The sequence below is a fragment of the Athene noctua genome, chromosome 3 (genome assembly GCF_965140245.1).
Source record: "Athene noctua chromosome 3, bAthNoc1.hap1.1, whole genome shotgun sequence".
NCBI lineage: Eukaryota > Metazoa > Chordata > Aves > Strigiformes > Strigidae > Athene > Athene noctua.
In genome coordinates, this window is record NC_134039.1 from 32185924 (window position 1) to 32205984 (window position 20061).

General features: G+C 39.4%; 1 protein-coding gene across 1 annotated transcript in view; it reads right to left on the reverse strand.

Annotated features, from left to right (window-relative positions):
• UBN2 (ubinuclein 2) overlaps positions 1-19760 on the reverse strand; it is a 54667-nt gene extending 34907 nt beyond the window's left edge. The window contains exons 1-3 of the mRNA XM_074902613.1: positions 19296-19760; positions 14647-14739; positions 10415-10516 (exon numbers count right to left, since the gene is read on the reverse strand). Of these exons, the coding sequence (XP_074758714.1) occupies positions 10415-10516; positions 14647-14739; positions 19296-19760 (660 nt within the window). The remainder of the gene's footprint in view (positions 1-10414; positions 10517-14646; positions 14740-19295) is intronic.
• Positions 19761-20061: the final 301 nt, after the last annotated feature.

The following is a 20061-nucleotide window of genomic DNA, read 5'->3' on the forward strand; positions in this document are numbered from 1 at the left end:
GCCCTTTAAGAGCTACCTGTTAGTGATAGCTACAGTTATTTCCAGAACTTATTTCATTCATATTTTCAAAAAAGATGACAGTCTGAACATTCACTATATGGTAGTGGAAGAAGCCTAATCTATACCAGAATTTTACAGAACTGGATGTTATATCCAGGAAACAGGACGGAAGACAGTAGAGATGCTTTTGTAAATTAATAATGAGAAACTTTTCAGGTTATATGCTTTGTTTCATTAATACCTCTATGGTGCACCTGACATGTTCAGGCCTTCCAACACATGCCACATTCAGTACCAACTCCAATCACAGTGCCCTGCTCAAAAAAAACCTACTTTTAAGTTCTCTGATATTTTCTTTTGTTAAAAATGCTATCCCAGAGACAACAAACTTGGCCATGTTAGTTTATTATAGCTTATTTCCATTTTTAGGTGTTGAATATGACATTGCCTCTTACACAAATACAACAAATCCAGGAGACTTGTTTCATTGAAAGTCAGATACATTCTAACTCTGTTTAGAGTGTTTTGAAAACCATAAAATGTTTCAAACTCTTATACACACTATTTTGCAAAGCATTTAGTATTTATGAAGGAATTTCCAAGTTAGAATTACAAAGTTGTATCTCAAAAATACTGAAATCCAAAGACATAGAAGAAGTGGTCAACATTAAGTATAGTGGAAGACAGTAATTCTATTATTTCATGACCAGCAGCCTCTTCAGAATTACATTATTCCCCAAGTATCACCAGAAAACTGTTAATCTCTAGAAATATCTTGTTAATAGCAAACTCTCAAAAAGGCTGGGAGGATAAATAGATTCATTTTAACTCTATGCCTAAGTATCAAAGCAGCAGGTCATGGAAGCGTTTGCAAGAGAACTGAGGGATGGGTTGCCTTGACAATGGTGTTATCACTACACAAAAAGACAACGTTGTCATTAACTACTCCAAATATCATACTGAAAATTGTAAGATGGTGCACTTGAAAAGTAACAAATATAATTCTGGAAGTTAGTTTGCTTGGAAGCCTGAGACACATACCTGCCAGCAAAAATAAGAAGAAAACAATTACAGGACCTAAAAAGTGTTACAAAAGTACCAGAAAGACAGTAACAGTGCAATGATTAAGAATCTATTTCTGCCCTTCTTCTGAAAGGGTAGGATTTTGACACACCTCAGAGCTATGCACTCTGGCAGAAGAAAGAGTCAATTTTGAGTTACAGCTGCAAGCAGTAAATGTTTGGTAGCACAGCCAAACAATTATGACTTAAGATACTTAAGAAGGTAACAATGTGTTTGTTATTTCAAAGTTTGAACCAACAAGCCTTCCACTGCATGTCTATTAAGACAGAATTCAACAGGCTGAATAAATTAGTAGGCAGTTTTAACTGCCACAACATTTAAGACTTGAGATCACCTACATGAAGGGAACACACAGAGTCAGCTACCAGCTTATTTCATTCCCCCCTGCACATCATGCAAAATATACTTAAGATAAAAATGATTTAAGAACCAAAAAGTCTGGTCTAACAAAAGCATTAAGACAGGAAGAGTTATGCAGGAAAGCAAAACAATGAATGTATACTTCAACAAGGAAGCTGGTGAAACAGCCAGAACTGGAGAACTATGAGGATTTGATCTGAATAATTAGGTAGAAGTGTCCACCTTTTATTTTCCTGGAATGTAAAACCTAACAAGCAGTACAGAAAGACAGAAAGGGAAAGTGTTGACAGGATCTATGAAAGATCATATGAGAGACTAGCACAAGAACACAGGAGAATCTATTAACTGGACAAAATGAAAGCAAAGTGGCTTAGTTTTGGACTTGTCATTAAGCTTAAGAGACCGTGACAAAGTAGGAGGTGCAAAATAAACTTGAGAGTGGAGGCTGGGTAAGAATTTCACAGAAGTCTGATGTTTTTCCACAGCTCTGAGAACTAGCTTCATTATGTACAAGGAAGATCAAAGGGAACGAAAATAAGTTATTATTCACAGTGCTTAATAAACCAAGCAGGGTGCAAACTGAATTGGTGAAGTTGGAGCAGTACAGGATCAAAACAGATGAATACAGTAGTTGCCAAGTTTGAAGAAGAAAGCACAGTCAAACCTGGGACCATCATCATAAGAAGTGAAGAACAAGTAAAAGGAAACATAGTAAAGACTTGGCTGAGGAGAAGTAAAGGAAGTCCTAGAGAACACATAAGAAAAAAAAGTAGGGATTAAAGACAGTCCACAAGTGAGGAAGCCATAAATCACAACAGATTATTAGAAGGATCAACATGCTATGTGGCACAGATCCATAAGAACAAGGCAACAAGAAATACAGAATTCATTCAATATACAGATGAATGAACTATCCCGTAACAGTTGGCAGGCAAACAAAGTCAGTAAGATGTGAATGTGCAACTTACCAGTTGAGATTTCAACAGCGTCTGCTGAGGACCATGAATTTAGTCAGACATTTGAAAACCTAGTTGACATTCAGTTCTCCTTAACCCTTGAGAGAGTTTACTTTTCCCTGCCAAAATTAGGTTTATCCTTAGCCTACTGAACAAGGTCTAACTTCTAACTCAATGGTTCATTTCATTTTCAACTTACCTAAAACTGGGGCCTGCAGACCAAATGTACCTAGTACCCCCTTCTTCAAGGTAAGCTTACTATTTTCTAGTGTGCTAATTGAACAGAAAATTTGAATATGATTGTATAAGATATTGGCAACAGCTAAATTAAACTTCATTTTAAAGTGTCTTCAGGACTCTCAGTTAAAGAGAACATGGCTCTTGCAACTTCTAAATCTTCTAACAAATTGGTTTCAAGACTTTTGCTTTGCACTAGCTTTTTCTGCATATGAAATCACAGAAATTATCCTATTAAGGAAAACAGTAAGCCCTTTACAGTGTGCTGCTCTTCCTTATACACTCCAAGATTGAGAATTTAAATTATCAGAAGTACAAGCAGACAGGACTTCATGTATGATTGACTCCGATGAACATGGATTTGTCCCACAGAAGATTATGGAATCATTCTGCAGTTAACAAAATAAGACTGATATATTGTCTGATGATCTAAAAGCAGATCATTATTTTCAACTATTGTCCTTGAGCTACATTACTGTGCTTCTAGTGCCGTTAATTTAATTAAATGTTTAGGTGTGAAAGATCATGTAGGTTGTCTCAAAAATAAGTTAACCAGTTACAACTTCATTATACTGCTAAGAACAGTGAAATTTTATGGATTTTACCAATTTAGTTCTGAAATCCAGATCCACAGTACATAGCAGTATCTTACATTGTCTACTCTTGTGTTCAGATATTCTGACTGATCCCCCTCATTCAGTTCCCTTCCAAAGAACAACCTATACTATAAAAGTACACGTGTGAAAACACTTTTTAACACTTCTGTATTAAGTTCTGGAAGTGATATTTGCTGCAAATATGTCTAAGTGTTTTAAGAAACATATCCTGAACATTATCTGTTTCAAACTGGTATTATTTACATAAAAAGATAAGCAGCGATCATTTTTGTTCCTTGTTCAGTTTATTTTTGAGATAGCTCTAACCAGCTTGGGATGTGTGGGTAGCTATTTGACATCATCATTAACTCACTGAATAAAGTCAGGATACTGAAGTTATGTAAAATATCGTTGCTTCAGTCAAATGGACTGAATATCTCTACAGTTCACTACATGCTTCAAGATACTTCACACAAACATAGTTGATCGATCTCAATGCTTCTTAAAGACACAAAGAACCAAAATGCACTCTTTGGCTTTGTTTTCCTTTATACGTTTTCAAATAAAGTAACAGAACTATCCTTCCAAAAAATAGCATAAGAGAATATACAACAAACTCCTGACCAAGGTTAAGGGGGAACAATACATTGCTTTTCTAATCCAAAGCGACATCAAAAAGCATGCAGAAAGTGCTTTCCCATGGTAAAGAAGATTCCTCTTCCAAAATTCACAGGCAACTTTTTGGTTTTGTTTTGGGACAAAGGACTACTGACAAAACACAGCAGAAAAAAACGTAACAAACTATTAAATAAAGATATACCACCTGACTCTGGGTAGTCTAGACTAGCATAGGATGGTCTCCTCGGAGAATCCTAGTTTGGTAGTCAGTATACTGTTATCCATCAGCCTACCAGAGCACCTTGAGAAAAGGACATATATATGTATTGCCCTATTTTGTTGTCATCACAACCACCACCTTTTATACCCTTCCACCAGTCACCAGAGTCAGGCTATTAGCTTAAGCAACCTCCAGTGAAAAGACATAACACTGTCATTGCCTTGAAAATATTTCAGCTTAAGTTATAAAATATATGACCACTCATGTGACTACCTTTATCTGTTCAACTCAGTTCTTTTAGAGATTGAGCTCAGACCCACACTGAAAATATAGTTCAGTGTTTTTATTACAAATAAATATGCAATGTATTCCTTAACCTCTCCAGGTTTCGTGTAACAGAATCACTAGGAGATTCTGTAGAAAAGTGTTACACTTTCCTTTTCCATTCATTTAAAATGAAGAGCAGACTTACCACATATGACATTTAAGGCAAATGCTCTTATCAAAGATCTGTTATTTTAGCATGTTATAAACCACCCTTTTGTATTATATTCATAATCATACTGTTTGTATATTTTTTGGAAAACATTTCATTACCTTGTGCTGCTTAAATAAATTCAACTACTCAGAAAGAATAGTTAATCCTAGGCCATAATCTACCCCTCTAGTAGCTCAGATTACTTTGTAAAGATATTTTGTGCTCTTTAAAAAAATTAATTTATCAAAAAGCAAGAAGTAACTATTATCATTATTATTTAATTATTTCTTACTCCTACGTTCTTGATGTATGCTAATCTAAACAATGGTAGTTGTACTTGAGGACTGCTGAATATATAGTTTTAACATGTCTGTTCTACATTAAGCAGAACAGTACCTTCTTTATTTGTTTTGGTACTCCTTTACTTATTTACATTTATTCACCTTGAGGTGAGAAGGGATAAAAAGCAAAGAAAGAATATCCTAACTGAAATTTGCCCTTGTATTCACTTAAATGCATATGACATGTCAGGTGCCAACCAGATCTACCCTGAAGACACCTGAGAAGCATGCACAACATCTTTTATTAAAGGTGACATGGAGCACTCAGCGAAGTGAGCACTATTCCCCAGCCACAGAACCTCCAAGACTGGGCAAAGTGACATGAACAAAGACAACAGACCAGTAATATAAACATACAAATCCATAGCCAATGAAACAGCTAGTAAATGAATCTCTTAAAGAAGCTTTAATGCACCATCATGTATTCAGTGTGGATGAGGTTTATGATAGAAGTCTACAAAGCCAGCTCTTTCCACACAAAAAATGTAGCAGTGTTAAATTTATCTCTCAATCCAACATGAAAAGTATGTTCAATAATAGATCCTGTGTAGCATTTTTCTGTATACACCTCAAACACTGGCAGGTTGATAAGGTTTTTTTGGTTTGCTTTTTTAAGACATTTACCTTTCTCAACAACACTGTCTCCACGGCTATGTGTAAAACAAGCTCCTTTAAGTAGGAAGGATGAAAGAAAAACATCATTGGTCTAAAACAGTATCTGGCCCAGAACACCACAAAAAAAGTAAAAATTACCATCAGCACACTGAGCTCTGCCATTCCCCAAATAGATACCATTCTCACTGGAAAAAAAAGCATCCCAGATACTCAAGGGTCTTGAGCAAGACGCTGTTACTGCAGCCTCAACAGTTTCAAGTTTTAGATCACAACAGCAGGAACATTTGAGGGGAAGCCAGGGTGGGAGAGGAGAGGCTATTAAATCTATCACATATGTAATAATCTTGGAGACTACAAAATTAAGTAAATGAAATTTATCATGAAAACTGTACCATGACACAGAAATTTTGCAAAGATTAAGCCCTTAAATTATAGAAAGTATTCTAGGGAACCCAGATTGAAAAAGGGCAGCTCTTACCATTGTGTTTAGAATTACTAGAATCAACATACAACCATTGAAAGGCTGTCTTAAGAAGGTCTGAGCTCTTGAGGCAAGATGTAGCTAAAGAAAAGCTTTTCCTTTAAGTTGAAGCACCTGTTTTACAGAAACTTTCCATGTATGAAATCATTTGTAGGCTAGTTTTCTCTTCCCAACAGCACAGGACTTACACCAGTGTTTAGAAAGCTGCTGTGGAACCATGATTATAGTAGACTGGATTAAATATTGACATACAGCCCTGGGTGTCTGAAGTACTGAACTGCATGCTTCTCATTGCTCTTAGCATTCATGTTTTGCTTCAGTTCCTATCAGTGTGGCTACCTGGTATCACTGCTTCAAAAGACAGCTTGCACTGCTTATAGATTTCTAGGTGGATGGTTCTCCTTCAGCATTTATCTGCCCAGCATGGGGAAAGGTGCTAGCTGGTCTTTGTTTTGGATGTGCAAGTCTTGTTACCTTCAAGTATAAGAAAACTGCCCACTTTTTCACTAAGCACCATGTATTACTTCAGATCCCTGTTCTATATTACATAGCAGAAAGCTCAGAAAGCACTATATAGATAAGAGATTCCAGGGGAATACAAAGTTTACATTGTCAGGAAGGTATTCAACCAATCAAACATTCAGAGGTCATCACAAAAGCAAGTAGACCATCCAATCCAGGCCAATGTGCATGTATACACATATATATGCATGCAGGAAAAACAGGTTGGAGCAGAAATCTGCAGAATACCATTCAACAAAGAATCTAGTTCTGGACAGTTTACACTAGAGCAAAACCACCAAAACAGTGGAAGCACTGAGGAGGTACAATGTTCTTTTCAGATTATGAACATTGTGTGTATTATTACTGCAGAGGTCCATTAAGATAAGCAAACATTAGGACTTGCCATCAGACTAATCACTACAAAGAGGTCAGAAACAATAGTAAGATGGTCTTGATTTACATTTTTTTCTGGAATGAAGAGTTCACAACCTACTGACCACAGTCAAAATGCTCAATCCAAAAATATCCACTGTATAGACTGAAGCATGGATTTCCCACTTGTCTGCAATTCCATTTAGAGAGGAAAAGCCACTTCTCCCAAACAGGACCAGCTAAAAATTTTCTAAGGACAGCAAGGTTAAAAAGTGAACAGCGGATACACTAGATACATGCAAAGCAAACAGCAACCTTTAAGTATATACTTGTTCCTGTAAGAGCAGACAAGTCTTAAGGAAGATGGGAGGTAGGAACTGAAGTGTCACTTAGGATTATAAGTCCCCAAGAACCTTTCAGCAATATTTTCCTCTCATTGGCTTCATGTCTGAGTTCACTGAATTGCTCTTCAGAAGCCCTTACTTTCCTGTGTCTCAGCAACCACAAGGTCTTTGATGGTCTTCATGCAGCCGTGCTGTTGAAGTCTTTACTATGCTGTAAGAAAGTACTAATTCTTTCCAGAGTAAACAATGAAAAGCAAATCTGTAAGAATCTCATGTATGGTTTTCATTTTCACAGAAGGTAAACAATGGCAATCTAGTCTACTAAGCAGCCCAAAATTAATGCTGCTTCACGAGGGCAAGTACCAGTGCCCTTTGAGAAGTCTTACAGGAAAAAAAAAAATCTCTTTGCTTAGGAGAAGGTCCTTTCTATCAGCACTTTCCAAAAGCTTTCCTCTGGAAACACATGTTCTGTACCTGTCTGTACTCCAGTCCCATTAAAATCCATTACCTGAGAATTACATGATTAGCAGATTTCCTGCTCTTGACCCTGATACCTGCCCTCAAGGAAACAAGCAGAACTACTGTCTTCCTTGATCCCTGAAAGACCCAAATACAATGTTACATATGCTATTTGTTATATGTGCCCCTGTGTTACATGTACAAAATTGCTTAGTTGGAAATAGACCCAAAGGAAGCATGATTCCTTAACTCAATTACAATATCTGCTAAAAAGAAGCACAGTGTTTTATTTGTTTGATTTCTCAAAGAATATTTGATTGCATTACCTTAAAATCTGTTGTTAGAAGGAAAATATCTCTAAAGCTATGGAATAAATCTGTTTCAGTGCCAAAGAGCTCAGTATTTCTTTCACACCTGTGACAAGAAAATGGACTAAAATTGTAAGAAAGCTTTCAATTTTTTTCTGGGATACAGAGGAAGACAACAGGACACCAATCCTGGAGCAATTCAAGAGGCACTCACACATTTTTCCAGTGTTTGTGTCCAGGATATTATACCTTTATGTGTAAGAAACTCTATATTCCAAAAGAAAGTCAGTCCAGGATGGACCTGGTTCTGACATTTCTCAGGGTACATGGTGATTTAATAGCTGGCCACACAGAAGATGAGCAAGCCAAACACAGATTTTCTTTCTGAACACTTCGTATTTGCATCTGAGATGGAATGAGAGATTTTGTTGAACTTAACTCCTATATTACAGGACCCTTAAGCTCTGCAACAGCAACTTAGACAGCAGCTGGCACACAGTGCATTTATTTTTTTCTATACAGAAACAAGGATAAAAGCAAAACAGAGATGGCCTCTCACTAGTCTGTATTTGTAACACAGACACAAGGCATAAAGATTTGTTCAGGAGAGCAATCTTTAGAGAATACACCCTTCTCCCCAGTAGCTTCCACAGCTACCACATGATGCAACCATCTGGTCCTCTCACAACTGCCTTTTGTATGTTCTTGCAAGGAGTCTGGCAAGAGATATCAGAAGTAAATGCTCCTGCAAACTTAAGAGATCTGCTGCTGGTAACAAGAACAGCACTGGAAGAAGGCACAGTATGACAAGTACTAACACACCAGTGAGTGTTCAACCCTGCTAGACTCATAAACATCTTTCACAGAGACCTGTACTATGGAGTATTGAAAGTCATCCAAAGCACGTATCTGATCTGTGATAGATCACAATAAATCCAAAAAAACCAAGACACAACTTGGGTTCTGTATTGTAAAATTTCAAAACGGAGGATGGTTAGCTTAAACAACAGTGAGAAACTAGGTAAGCCTATAGGGTCAAGTGGTTTTTCAGCAGGAGCGAAGCACATTCTTACTGACCTTTGGAAAGGGCATATCAAGGCTTAGGCCCCAATATTGTTCCAGCAGCACAACCAAAAGTAGAGGGATAATGATAGGATAGTTTAATATTGGTAAGTTCAACTGAAATTTTAATCTAGACCAATAAAAAGGACAAATTGATACAAGTTACAATAAGCATTTACAGCAGACTCACTTTTCATGCAACTTGTTCACATGTTTTCAGATCTACTTCAAAAACTAACAATACACAGTTGAGCTCAGCCTGCTATCCACTGTGGTTAACAGCTGAACTTCTTTTGCTCAAGGTGTCAGTTCTGCAGTACACCTTCTGTGCACCCCATACAGTTCTTAATATTCATTGCAATATCTGTATGTGAGAAACCTCACAGTCCAATGTTCACAGAAACTCTTCAGAAAGTTTTATAATTTCCCAGGTCTACGACCACATTCAAAAGGAGGCTTGACATAATGTATGCTAAGCAATGCACTTCACTTCTGTGCTTTTCTCACAACTCCTTTTCATCATCTTTCCTCTCCCACTCAGACTTCTATCTCTCTCATCTTCACAGTAGCAGATCATGGCTGCTTTACTGAGTGTCACTCAGCAGTGGAAGGAACTGAAGACTGGCTAAAGTGTCAGGTGTTTTTTGTTGGTTTTGTTCATTTTTACTTGTCTAAACAGGACACCTACTTATCACTGACATCTAATAAAGGAGAATTATAGGAGCTCTCCAAGTTTTTACCACCCACTCACTTCTTCATTTTCATAATTTCATATATCCCCTCTAAAATATCTTCAAATGCCCTCTTAATAAACCTCCTGATACTGCCTGCAACTAATACCTTTTTCTTTTACTTCAAGATGTGTTTTCATTTCTGAAAAATATTCAGTCAAAACAAGGTGTAATATCCTACTGTTTAACCAAACTGTTTTATCTCCAATTTTTTCAGACACATTTGGTGAATGTTTGGAATAACCATCCTATTCTTACTGGTTTTTAGGAGCAGAATAGCTTCCTGATCTAATGCAGGAAATCTAACACCAGTAATCTACTAATAATCCAGATAGCTAGTACAAGAAACTACACAGAGCTGGTGTAATTTCAGTCTACAGTAAATGAAGGGCACAAATAAAAATAATTTAATTTCTAAAGTTGGAAAATTATGTGATACAGCAATAGTTTTCTTAATTCTTGCAGTGCATAATGATATCTGAGTGAGATTACAAATACAGTCATTCATGGGATTCCCAACATAGTATGCCCTTCAGCTCTATACCAATTATACATGGGCACAAAGTTATTTTCCCTTACCTTTCTTCTTCAACAAGAAAAAAAAAATATTGTCTTATTTCTTCTTGCTGCTTTGGTGAGACTTACTTACCGCTTCAGAATTATCAATGAAAGGGTCTGTTTCATCATAACCATAACCTATATCAATTAGATCCTGCAGGCGATCCTTCCGATGTTTGTGGGGCTTTCCACCCTGAAAACAAAGCAAGTGTCATATCATTTGGGAAATGGGTAATCAATATACTAAAGCCTACAAAACATAAGGCATTGGAGGGATGATGGTTATTCAAGGAATTAGCAGTTTTACTTTCTTGGGTGCTTCCTTGAAGATGGTCTAGATGACTAATGAAAATTTTCACACAGGAATGAGTTCTGTCAAACATGCTTTACTATAGCCTCACCAGAATCATCCCTGAAAGGTATTCACTAGCCACCTGGTTTCTGCATGACCAAGATCTTCCTTGAGGATGCAAGGCCACAGCAGAAGAATGGATTATTTGCACCAGTGTTTACTGAAGCTTTTCACCTTTCCCAAGAAAGTTCCTCCAACCTCTGTCCCAGAACATAAGCAGTCATGATACTACAACAATTAAGATGTCTAGTTCCTGAGGCTGCAAATAGTACTCATGCAAGCATTCAGAGAACTCAAATATGATTTCCACAAATTAACTGTGGCATGTAACCTAAGGTTTAAACAAACTTTGCCCAACAGGACTAGGTGGCAAATACAATGCCTATTTTTGAAGAATTTTTCAAGGGCCACAGAAGAGTCTATAAACCAGTAAACCTGACCTCTGTATTGGGCAAGTTAATAGAAGTTATACAGAACAGAACCAACAGGCACAAGAAAACACATTCCAGAGCAGGAAAGAATTTTCGTAGAAGGAAGCAGTACTTCAAATGCTTTAAAAAAGGTCCAAAGATCTTTAAAGACAAGAAACTATCATGGGATAAGAGGGAAGGTCTACTCAAATTAATGTCTAGTTTAAGGCTAGGAAAGAAAGGATAGGAATAAATATTTAATTCTGTCAAAGAAAGTGAGCAGTAAAATCAACCAAGGAATGTGTATTCACTCATCTTTAGAAGCAACAAAGAGGGCTAACAGTGGGGGGGGGGTGATATGGCAAATTATTGAGGATAGTAAATAAAAAGACAACTGAAGAATCACTGAAAGACCTCACAGTTACTCTGAACTTTGTATGATAAATCATCAATTGAATTCAGTATCAATAAAAGCAAGGTAATCCACATAATGGAAGTGCAACCAAATTGAGAAAAAATACAGTGTGTTCCAAATTTGTTATGCTGCTCAGGAAGTTGTTACTGGAGTTGTTACACACAGTTCTATGACATTTGCTCAACAACCAAGAGTTGTCAAAAAGGAAAAGAATTGGGACTTACGAAAAAAGGAACAGAGAACAAAACCAGAAGTCATCGTTATGTCACTGATAAATTAGGGCACCCTACCATTAATATCCTTTCATTTAAAAAAAGAAATTAGAACAAGAAAATGGAATGGTAAGCCAACAAGGATGTTTAAAGGTAAAAAACACTGTTTCTGTGCAGTAACAGAATGTTAAGACACTTCACCTGGGGAGCAAAAAGGCTGAATTTAGACGATAGCATCAGAATCACATGCAGCATGCAGAACAGGAAATATTTCACTGATTTTTTACAATACAGAAACTACAGAGCACAAGTGAACTCATCAGGTTTAAACACAAAGTATGTTTTCATACAACATGATCATCATGGTACTCAGTGCCATGAAAACAATGTGAAATTCAGTGAACTCAAAATGATCTGGCAAATTTACAGCAGAAAACTACACAAAGGGCAGTTAACCACGCAGCCTTTGGCTTTGGGAGAAATTAAGCCAAATCGCTAGACAGACACAGTGGAGTAATACCAGTGAACACTTACTATGTTATACTTTCAAGTATGAGTGACATTCCACTAGTGTCAGAGGACTATGCTACCATCTATTAGATGGACCTTTGTTTTGTTCCAGTAAAAATTCTTACATTATGTAAAATATCATCGCAGATTTAATATCATGTTTTTACAACACAGTGTTTGATTTTGTCTAGAGAATAAGAGTAATCAAAAGAATGAAAATGGGAGCCATTTGGAACAGATTTTTATGCTGGTGTTTAAAATGTGCAGCAATTGCAAAAAATTTCTGAATAATCAAGTAAACAAATGGTACATTAACTTTATGCATCTTGTTTTATGAAAATGTATTTATTCATAGGCTTTTTCTTAGTATCTGCAAGATATATCCAGTATTGTACTGATTTGATTACAAGTACAGGAATTTATCTGAAAAGGAGGAGGAAGTCTTCAATGAAGGCTGTTCCTCATGCACCAAATTTTTGAGAAGTACTGCCATACATGCTATGATTAAAAAGATTGTTCAACTCCATTTAAAATGGATATAGATTAGTAGTATCTAACTATATATTACTTCCTGCAAATTTGAAAAAATCCTCTACTACTTTCTCATACCACCAGGGATTAACTTTTACGCTGCTACAAACCACTGTTAAAGAGAAGAGAATGGGTATCTACTTCATGGGGTCCCTGTTCTAATTTAAACTAAGGAGCAAACATCTCACTACAAGAAACAGAAGATGGCTGGATGTTGTCAGAACATGAGCAATTATACTGAGTCACTGTACAGAGATGCAATTCCTCTGAGCATGGATGATAACTAGAGACTGATGGTTCTCACTGGAAGAGAGAAAGGACAGGGAGTATCTAACACAAGAAGTATTAATCCCTTGCTGATCTCCACGCTTACTGGCCCTAACCTAATAAGTTATTCTTTATATAGAAGACATTCCCCTTACAGGAATTTTGTAGGCTGAAGGACATAAGGTATGACAGAGAATGAGAGAAAGGCAAGAAATCAGAAGTGAAAATAGTAATCAAGATACAAGTGCGCCATGAGTTTAACTGTTATAAAATTATAGGTTTGTTACCTGCTGCTTTCTAACAGTTAAAAGTATCTATTTACCCCTTTTTATGACTACTGAGCACTGAACTCAAGTTTTAAGTCTAATAACACCATGTTTTGTCCATAAATGTACATGTTTAGCTTTGATGTATGCTTAAATGTATATGTAAAATTAGATTGCTTCCACTACCACTCCCTCCTACATATATTGCTTTCATGCTCTACACTGACTTTCATTTGCTACAGTTAAGCAACTTGTTCCGGGACATTATAAAATCCTTAACTTGTGTTATGGAAATGAGTTTTCTAGAAAAGTACAGTTGAAACATTTTTCTCTCATGGTCAAAAAAATAATTTATCATTCAAATGAAAAGCAAACAGTATTCTGGAACTGCCTTCTCAATTCACTGGGTTCCCCCAATCCCTCCAAAAGATGAAAATGATTCTGTTCAGTTTAAGGGTTTCTTTTGTTGTGTATCACAGCAAACATGCCCTGAAATAGTGATTACTTCTACAGAATGTATAGACTGGCTGCTCAGAAAAATCTGCCTTTGCCACTAAAAAAACCCCAAATAAGTCAGACAAGAAAGATTTTAATATGTATATTAATAGTAAACAATACAAATGACTGCTCATTTCCCTTCTTTATTATTGAGGTGCTTCATTTGTAATCCAGAATATCAACATGCCTAAGCATGATGATGGGTTTTGATAGCCAGCTCAGAATTAATCACCCAACCCTACCCATATGAATTCTTAGAGACCTGTTTGGGTGTGGTTTTAGTCAACATTTTCCAATTTCTACCTTCATTTATTAGTGAAAGTCTTTTTATGTTACTACCTAGTGTTGTTCAAGTCATTTACGCTACACTTTAGTAACTTTAGGCAGCTGGCAGCTACAAGATAAACTCATCAAGCAATGACTTACTATTCAACAGTAACTTCCTATGGAAGCATTCCAAACCAGTCAGAAATTCATCAAGATTCATCAGTATTTAGCCCAAACAGAAAAGCTGTTCAATAGTACACCACAGAATTACATAAAAATTCTTTCCTCTGGCACAGTATTTATCATTAATATTGACCTGCATCTATTACTCCGTTGTATTTAAAGAAAGCTTTTCCAAGAAGAGCTTCACATGCTATATCATTCTATAGACAAATCTATTTAGCAGACTTGTCTAATAAGCCTGTAGCAGCTTCAAGCTGCTTAAATGAAATATAATGAGACAGTCAGCTCTGAAATGTACAGAAGACATCTGACACTACATTAGCAACTCTATTCAGGAAAATACCTGATGTTAACATCTCTGCAGCATCACTATTAAATATTTGTATATTTTAATACAGATACAGTAACTCACATATTTTGCCTCGAACTTCTTGGCTAGCATTTCTACTTCATGCCGCTCACGTTGTTCATCATTAAATGGATCTTCTGAGTGAACCGATTTCTTCTGAAAAATGCAGAAGTTAAATATTCATTCCGTAAGAAACACACAGAGTGCATCTAATAAAAACCTATTAAATGTTGATAAACAATGCTTTGATGACTAAGCACTCAATTTATGCTGAGTCCAAGTACCTTATTCTCTAAAAATTAGTTTGACCTGTTCAATTATCATTGTTACTTTTCCTCTAATGAGAGCACAAACAGAAAAGTTAATGAGAACACAAAGACTCAGATTTATATTTTCCCAAGCATTCCACTACAACCTCAACTGAAAGTATAAGCATAAGAGAGCTATGGCCATTTGAGGTTCAAAGAGAAAGAACTCTCTAAATACAACTCGTTTTCATTCCTGCTTCCACTGGTGCCTCTTAGTGGTGCTGTGATGCTTCTAGATACAATACACAAGATGTACCTGGTATGCTAATCAGTAGGGAAGCAGACAGTAAAAAGCTCAGTAAGTTACAACCATAACTAATGTAACTCCTTTAACTCCTGTACTGTTATCCTTTTCTTCAGATAATTTCAGTAATCATAGCATGAATTCCACAAGACTGCCACTATGGCAGCCACAAGGACAACAGAGATTTAATATCCCAGCTGTACAAATAAGCAGGAAGTACCCCCCCCTTTTTTTTTTTTGAGAAAGGGGATTTCACTGACACAAAAGCAATAAGGAGTAATCAGGGGTATACACAGTGCTTTTCTTTCGAAAATAAGGTATGACAGAAAAACAGGGCTAACTTCAAATTAGAGTTCACATAAAATACAGCAATTGTTGGAAGCGGGGGAAAGTACTAGGATGCTAAAATATGGTAGAATGAGGTTCTATTTTACAGAACTTCATGAATGGCAACTAACTTCACTGCACATGGACCACTCATCAATGAATAAATGAAGATTGATGGTAGACTAAGACAGAACAAAAACACAACACTATATTCAGAAAAGCAAGATCCTTCCTTCACAGTATGAAAAGCCAATATATTGGCTAAATGGTGACCAAATAACAACAGACTAGCTCAATAGTATCAAGACCAGCATAATGAGGAAGGTAAGCTGAGCAAAACTGCAAACACCACATAATTATCTTACATTATCTAAACTGAATATTTAGAGAAAAAAATTAATAAGGTTATAGTTAATCCTAAAGCATAAATTTAAGTTACATAAATATTTCCTGCAGGCATAATATAAAATACTGTTCAGTTCATGCAACACCATTTTTTCCACTTTTAGCTGGGAAAACCTATTCTGCATCATCTGCTAGGTGAATGTGAGTTTCAATTGTGAAATGAGACAAGGTTGAGGCCAGAGGTCAAGTAAAATTTAGTACTTAAGCCTTAACTTGCCTCTCTTCACCAAATCCTCAAAGCTGTAGCTCACTATCACTTTGATCAGTTAAGCACTATTGAAATCTTGAATTCAAACAAGTTCTAGTGTTGATGTTTGTGAGGGCTCTGATAAACAACTCTCAGACTTTGCAGTAACTAAGACATTTCTACTTGAGCACCTTTACAGCCTGCTTGACAGAAGCCGGCTTGGGCTTCTGTCTCATCTGTTCTGAGTTCAGTTTTACGCACCAAACTTAAATTGCACCAACAGAAAAGCTTTCACTTCTGCCAGTTTTTAAGACCCAAATAAACTCTTCAGCCACACTCTTATTAGTCCCATTCAAAACCTTATATAAATAATTCCTTCCAAAATATTAACTCTACCAACAACCTTATCAAAAGATGTTCTTTATCAAGGCAAAAAGAGCAGGACAAGGACAGGACAAGTTTCTAACATTTCCTTCCACCAGCTTCTGATTCAGGCTAGGAACCCAAATTTGGAATAAAAAAGCCCCCCAGAAGTTGCACTCATACTGTCAAATACATTTTGGGATTCTCTACTATTTCATTAAGAGACCTATTAAAGCAATGTTTGAAGTTATTCCTGTGCACTAGTCCTTGCCTTCCTCAGAACAGCCTGCCACTGGAGAACCTTTCTTGGTTGCTCCAGTTCCAAGCAACTCTACAGGACAAGCTCCTACTTTTGTAATGTTGAATTTTAATGGGAAGAGTTATAAGGAACTTGAACTACTTATAAGGGATGAGTCAACAATAGCTTTCAGAAAATCCAATCAATCTTCACCCTACAAAAAGAGTTTGCATAGCTAAGTTCATAAGAACTGTTCATTTAAAACTGATTCATTACTAAAGCAACAAACTTGGAATTCTAAAACTCCACTTAAAACCACAGCATCAACTGCTAACTAGATACTACCTACTTAGGGCAAATCTCAGATTCTCCACAAAAGTGGTAGAGGGCCACGCGTTTCTTGGTCAAGCTTCATTTTAACAAGGTAGTTTTCTCTGTTGCATTAACTGATATAAATCACCATAGCTATTCTACTCTACAAGCAGGATCAGTTTTCCTTTCACCACTTTTTTTATTGTAGGACTTTGAACAGGTTACATACCAGGGTAAAAGACAGACTTCTGTCATCCTAAGCCTCCTGCACTGTGCAGAGCAAATTCTCCTCTTGTATTTGCTTTAACCGTGAAGGAACCAGCATGCACTAATTTTGTTGCCAGATAAAATGTGTTTCCCCTCTCTTTTCATGTCAATTAATAGAAGATCTTAAGTTCTCCCTACCATATAAGAGTAGCTTTTCCAGCTTCTACCATATAGCAAGCAGGAAGTTAAACTGACAGGGCCAACTACACATCAGTTTTTAAACAAGATTAGAAGTCCAGAATCACTTAAAAAGGATCACAATTTATGACACTTTTATATAATCAGCTGATGGTTCACAGTCCAGCAATAGACAGGCCATTAGGATCCATCCATATCAATATGGACTCTACAGAGCTGAAAAACATACACAATTTCTTCTAAAGTATTTCTACCACTATTTCTACCTTAAAAAGTCCGATCCCAACGGTACCAAAAACCCCCTAAATCACTGCTACCCCCAGAAGACATGGAATTTGCATCAGAACGACACAAAAAGCCATTTTTTCCCCAATTATGCAATTAACATATTACCAGCCTACAGAAAAAAAAAAAAGGCAGCTATGGAACTGGGAACTGCCAAAGGGAAAAGTCAACCTCCACATACTTAAGTCACTTCTAAACCACTACTAACACAGTTTTCACCTTCATACACGAACTGCTTAGAAAGATGGCACTTCACGGAGCAGCATGCTTATGCTACACCAACTCAGAGGAGTCATTAACTGGCACTGTTTGCCCACAACAGTTGTAGGACAGAATGACCAGAAGGAACCTTTTAACTTGCATGAGAAAAATCTCAGAGGGATTACAGTCAGTCATTGATTTTTTTGTCTTCCACATCTGAACACAACCCAGTGTGTACATCCCTCCTCCTACAGAACAAGAAGTGAGCAGGCTGCCAAGTATAGTTACAGCATCATCATCACCTAGAAACGGTTTGGTTTGTAAAACCAGTTTTAACCAATCTCGAGTTTGTGCTGGATGAAAAATCCAATGGCGGTATCAGTACAGGTACTTGAGATTTGCTTTTATCGCCAGAGCTACCACAACCTCCTCTGCAGTCGTTACTTCCTTGCCCCCTGCCCTTACAAACAACAAATAAACCTCCTCTGCAATTGTCTGCGTATCGGAATTAAGAGGAGCCACAACTATTTAAATCAAGCGCAACTTCACTGGTATCCTCAACTCACTGAGTAGCTTAAGTGTGATCAGCTTAAGGATATGCGTCTCTCCCTCCTACTTGAACAGTGGGTCCTGTTGATTGGCTAACGCCGCTTGCTTCTTAAGCTTATGCAGAGAACTTTTTCTCCTTAAAAAACAAAACAGTTGGAGTACCAAATATTTTCTGTTTGGGAGGAATAAGTGTTTTTTTTTTTTTCTTGAATGAAGTTCTTAACAGTTACAGGTGAGGTTATAGTTTCTACATCATCAACTCTCATTCATCCCTGCCCCACCAAGACTGCTGAAACTCATCTCTAATGAGTCTGCTAACGCTCACTTCACTGCTTCTCAAGGCTTGTAGCAGAGCCGGGCCCATAACTCGTCGATTTACCCGTACACATCCTACAGACAATCCGGAAAACAGACCGGCACGGTAACAGTTTCGTTCAGCTGCCGGAAAAAGCTCCCACGAAGGGAGGATGCAACGCTACCGCTGCCCGGGCAGGCAAAGGGAATGAGGGCAGGTGGGGTAAGCAGGGCACAAGGCGCTGGCGCTCCCCCGCCTCTGCTCGCAGCAAACGCCAGGAGCTCCCGGAAAAGCCACCCGGGAGCCTTCGGCAGGCTCAGGGACGTGAAGTGCGAAGCCTCTCCTTCCCCCCGTGAGCACAGGCGCAGGCTCAGCACCAGGAGGAGCCCGGAGCGACGGCGACGCCGCCGGACTTCCCTCCAGGGCGCCGCCCCGCCGCGCCGGGACCACCCCCGAGCAGCAAGGGGCCACTCGATAACGTTATCGGCGGAGCCGGGGACGCGGGCAGCTGCCCGCCGCAGTGGGGAAGGGGGCGGGGGAGGAGGAAGCGCGGCGGGGCCCGGCCGGCGGGAGGGGAGGGGGAGGTCCCGTACCCGTGAGTCCCCGCACAGCAGCAGCTCCGGGTAGCTGAACTCCACGCAGCCCTCCTCGGTGGGGTCCTTCAGCACCACCTCCAGGCGGACCGTCTGGCGGAGCGGGAGCGCCTCCTGCGGCGGCGGCGGCTCCTGCCGGCTGCTCTGGCGCGGCGGCGGCGGTAGCTGCGGCGGCGGCAGCGGCGGCGGCTCGGGCCGGGGGGGCTCCCGCTGCGGCGGCTGCTCGGGCCGGCCGGGCTCGCGGGGCGGCTCCAGGCGGGCGGCGCTCTCGCGGGGCAGCGGCGGCGGCTCCGGCCGGGAGAGCTCGTGCGGCGGCTCCGGCGGCGCCAACAGCGGCGCCTCGCGGCCCGCCGGCGGCGGCTCCGGCTCGCGGCCCCCCGGCTCCCGCTCCAGCGCCGGGTTCTCGCCCTCGCGGCGCCTCACGGGTGACAGGCTAATGAACGGCACCCGGCGCGGCTCCGCCATCCTCCGCCGCCCCCCCCACCCACCCCCCGCCCGCCCGCCCGCCGTCCGCCGGCCCCCGCCTCACGCGCTCGGTGACACCGCTCTCTGCGCTCCCTCCCACCGGCTCCTCCTCCTCCCCTCCCCCCCTCCGCCGCCCGGTCGGAGCTGCCCCCTACGTTCTCCTCGCCGCCTCCACCCCCGCCATCTTGGCGCCCCCCCACATAAATAGAAGCAGGCCCGCAGGCCGCGCAGGCGCGCCGCGGCCGCCGACGCCGGCGCGCCGCCCCGCGTCGCTGTTGTTATTGCTCAGCTTCCCCCGACG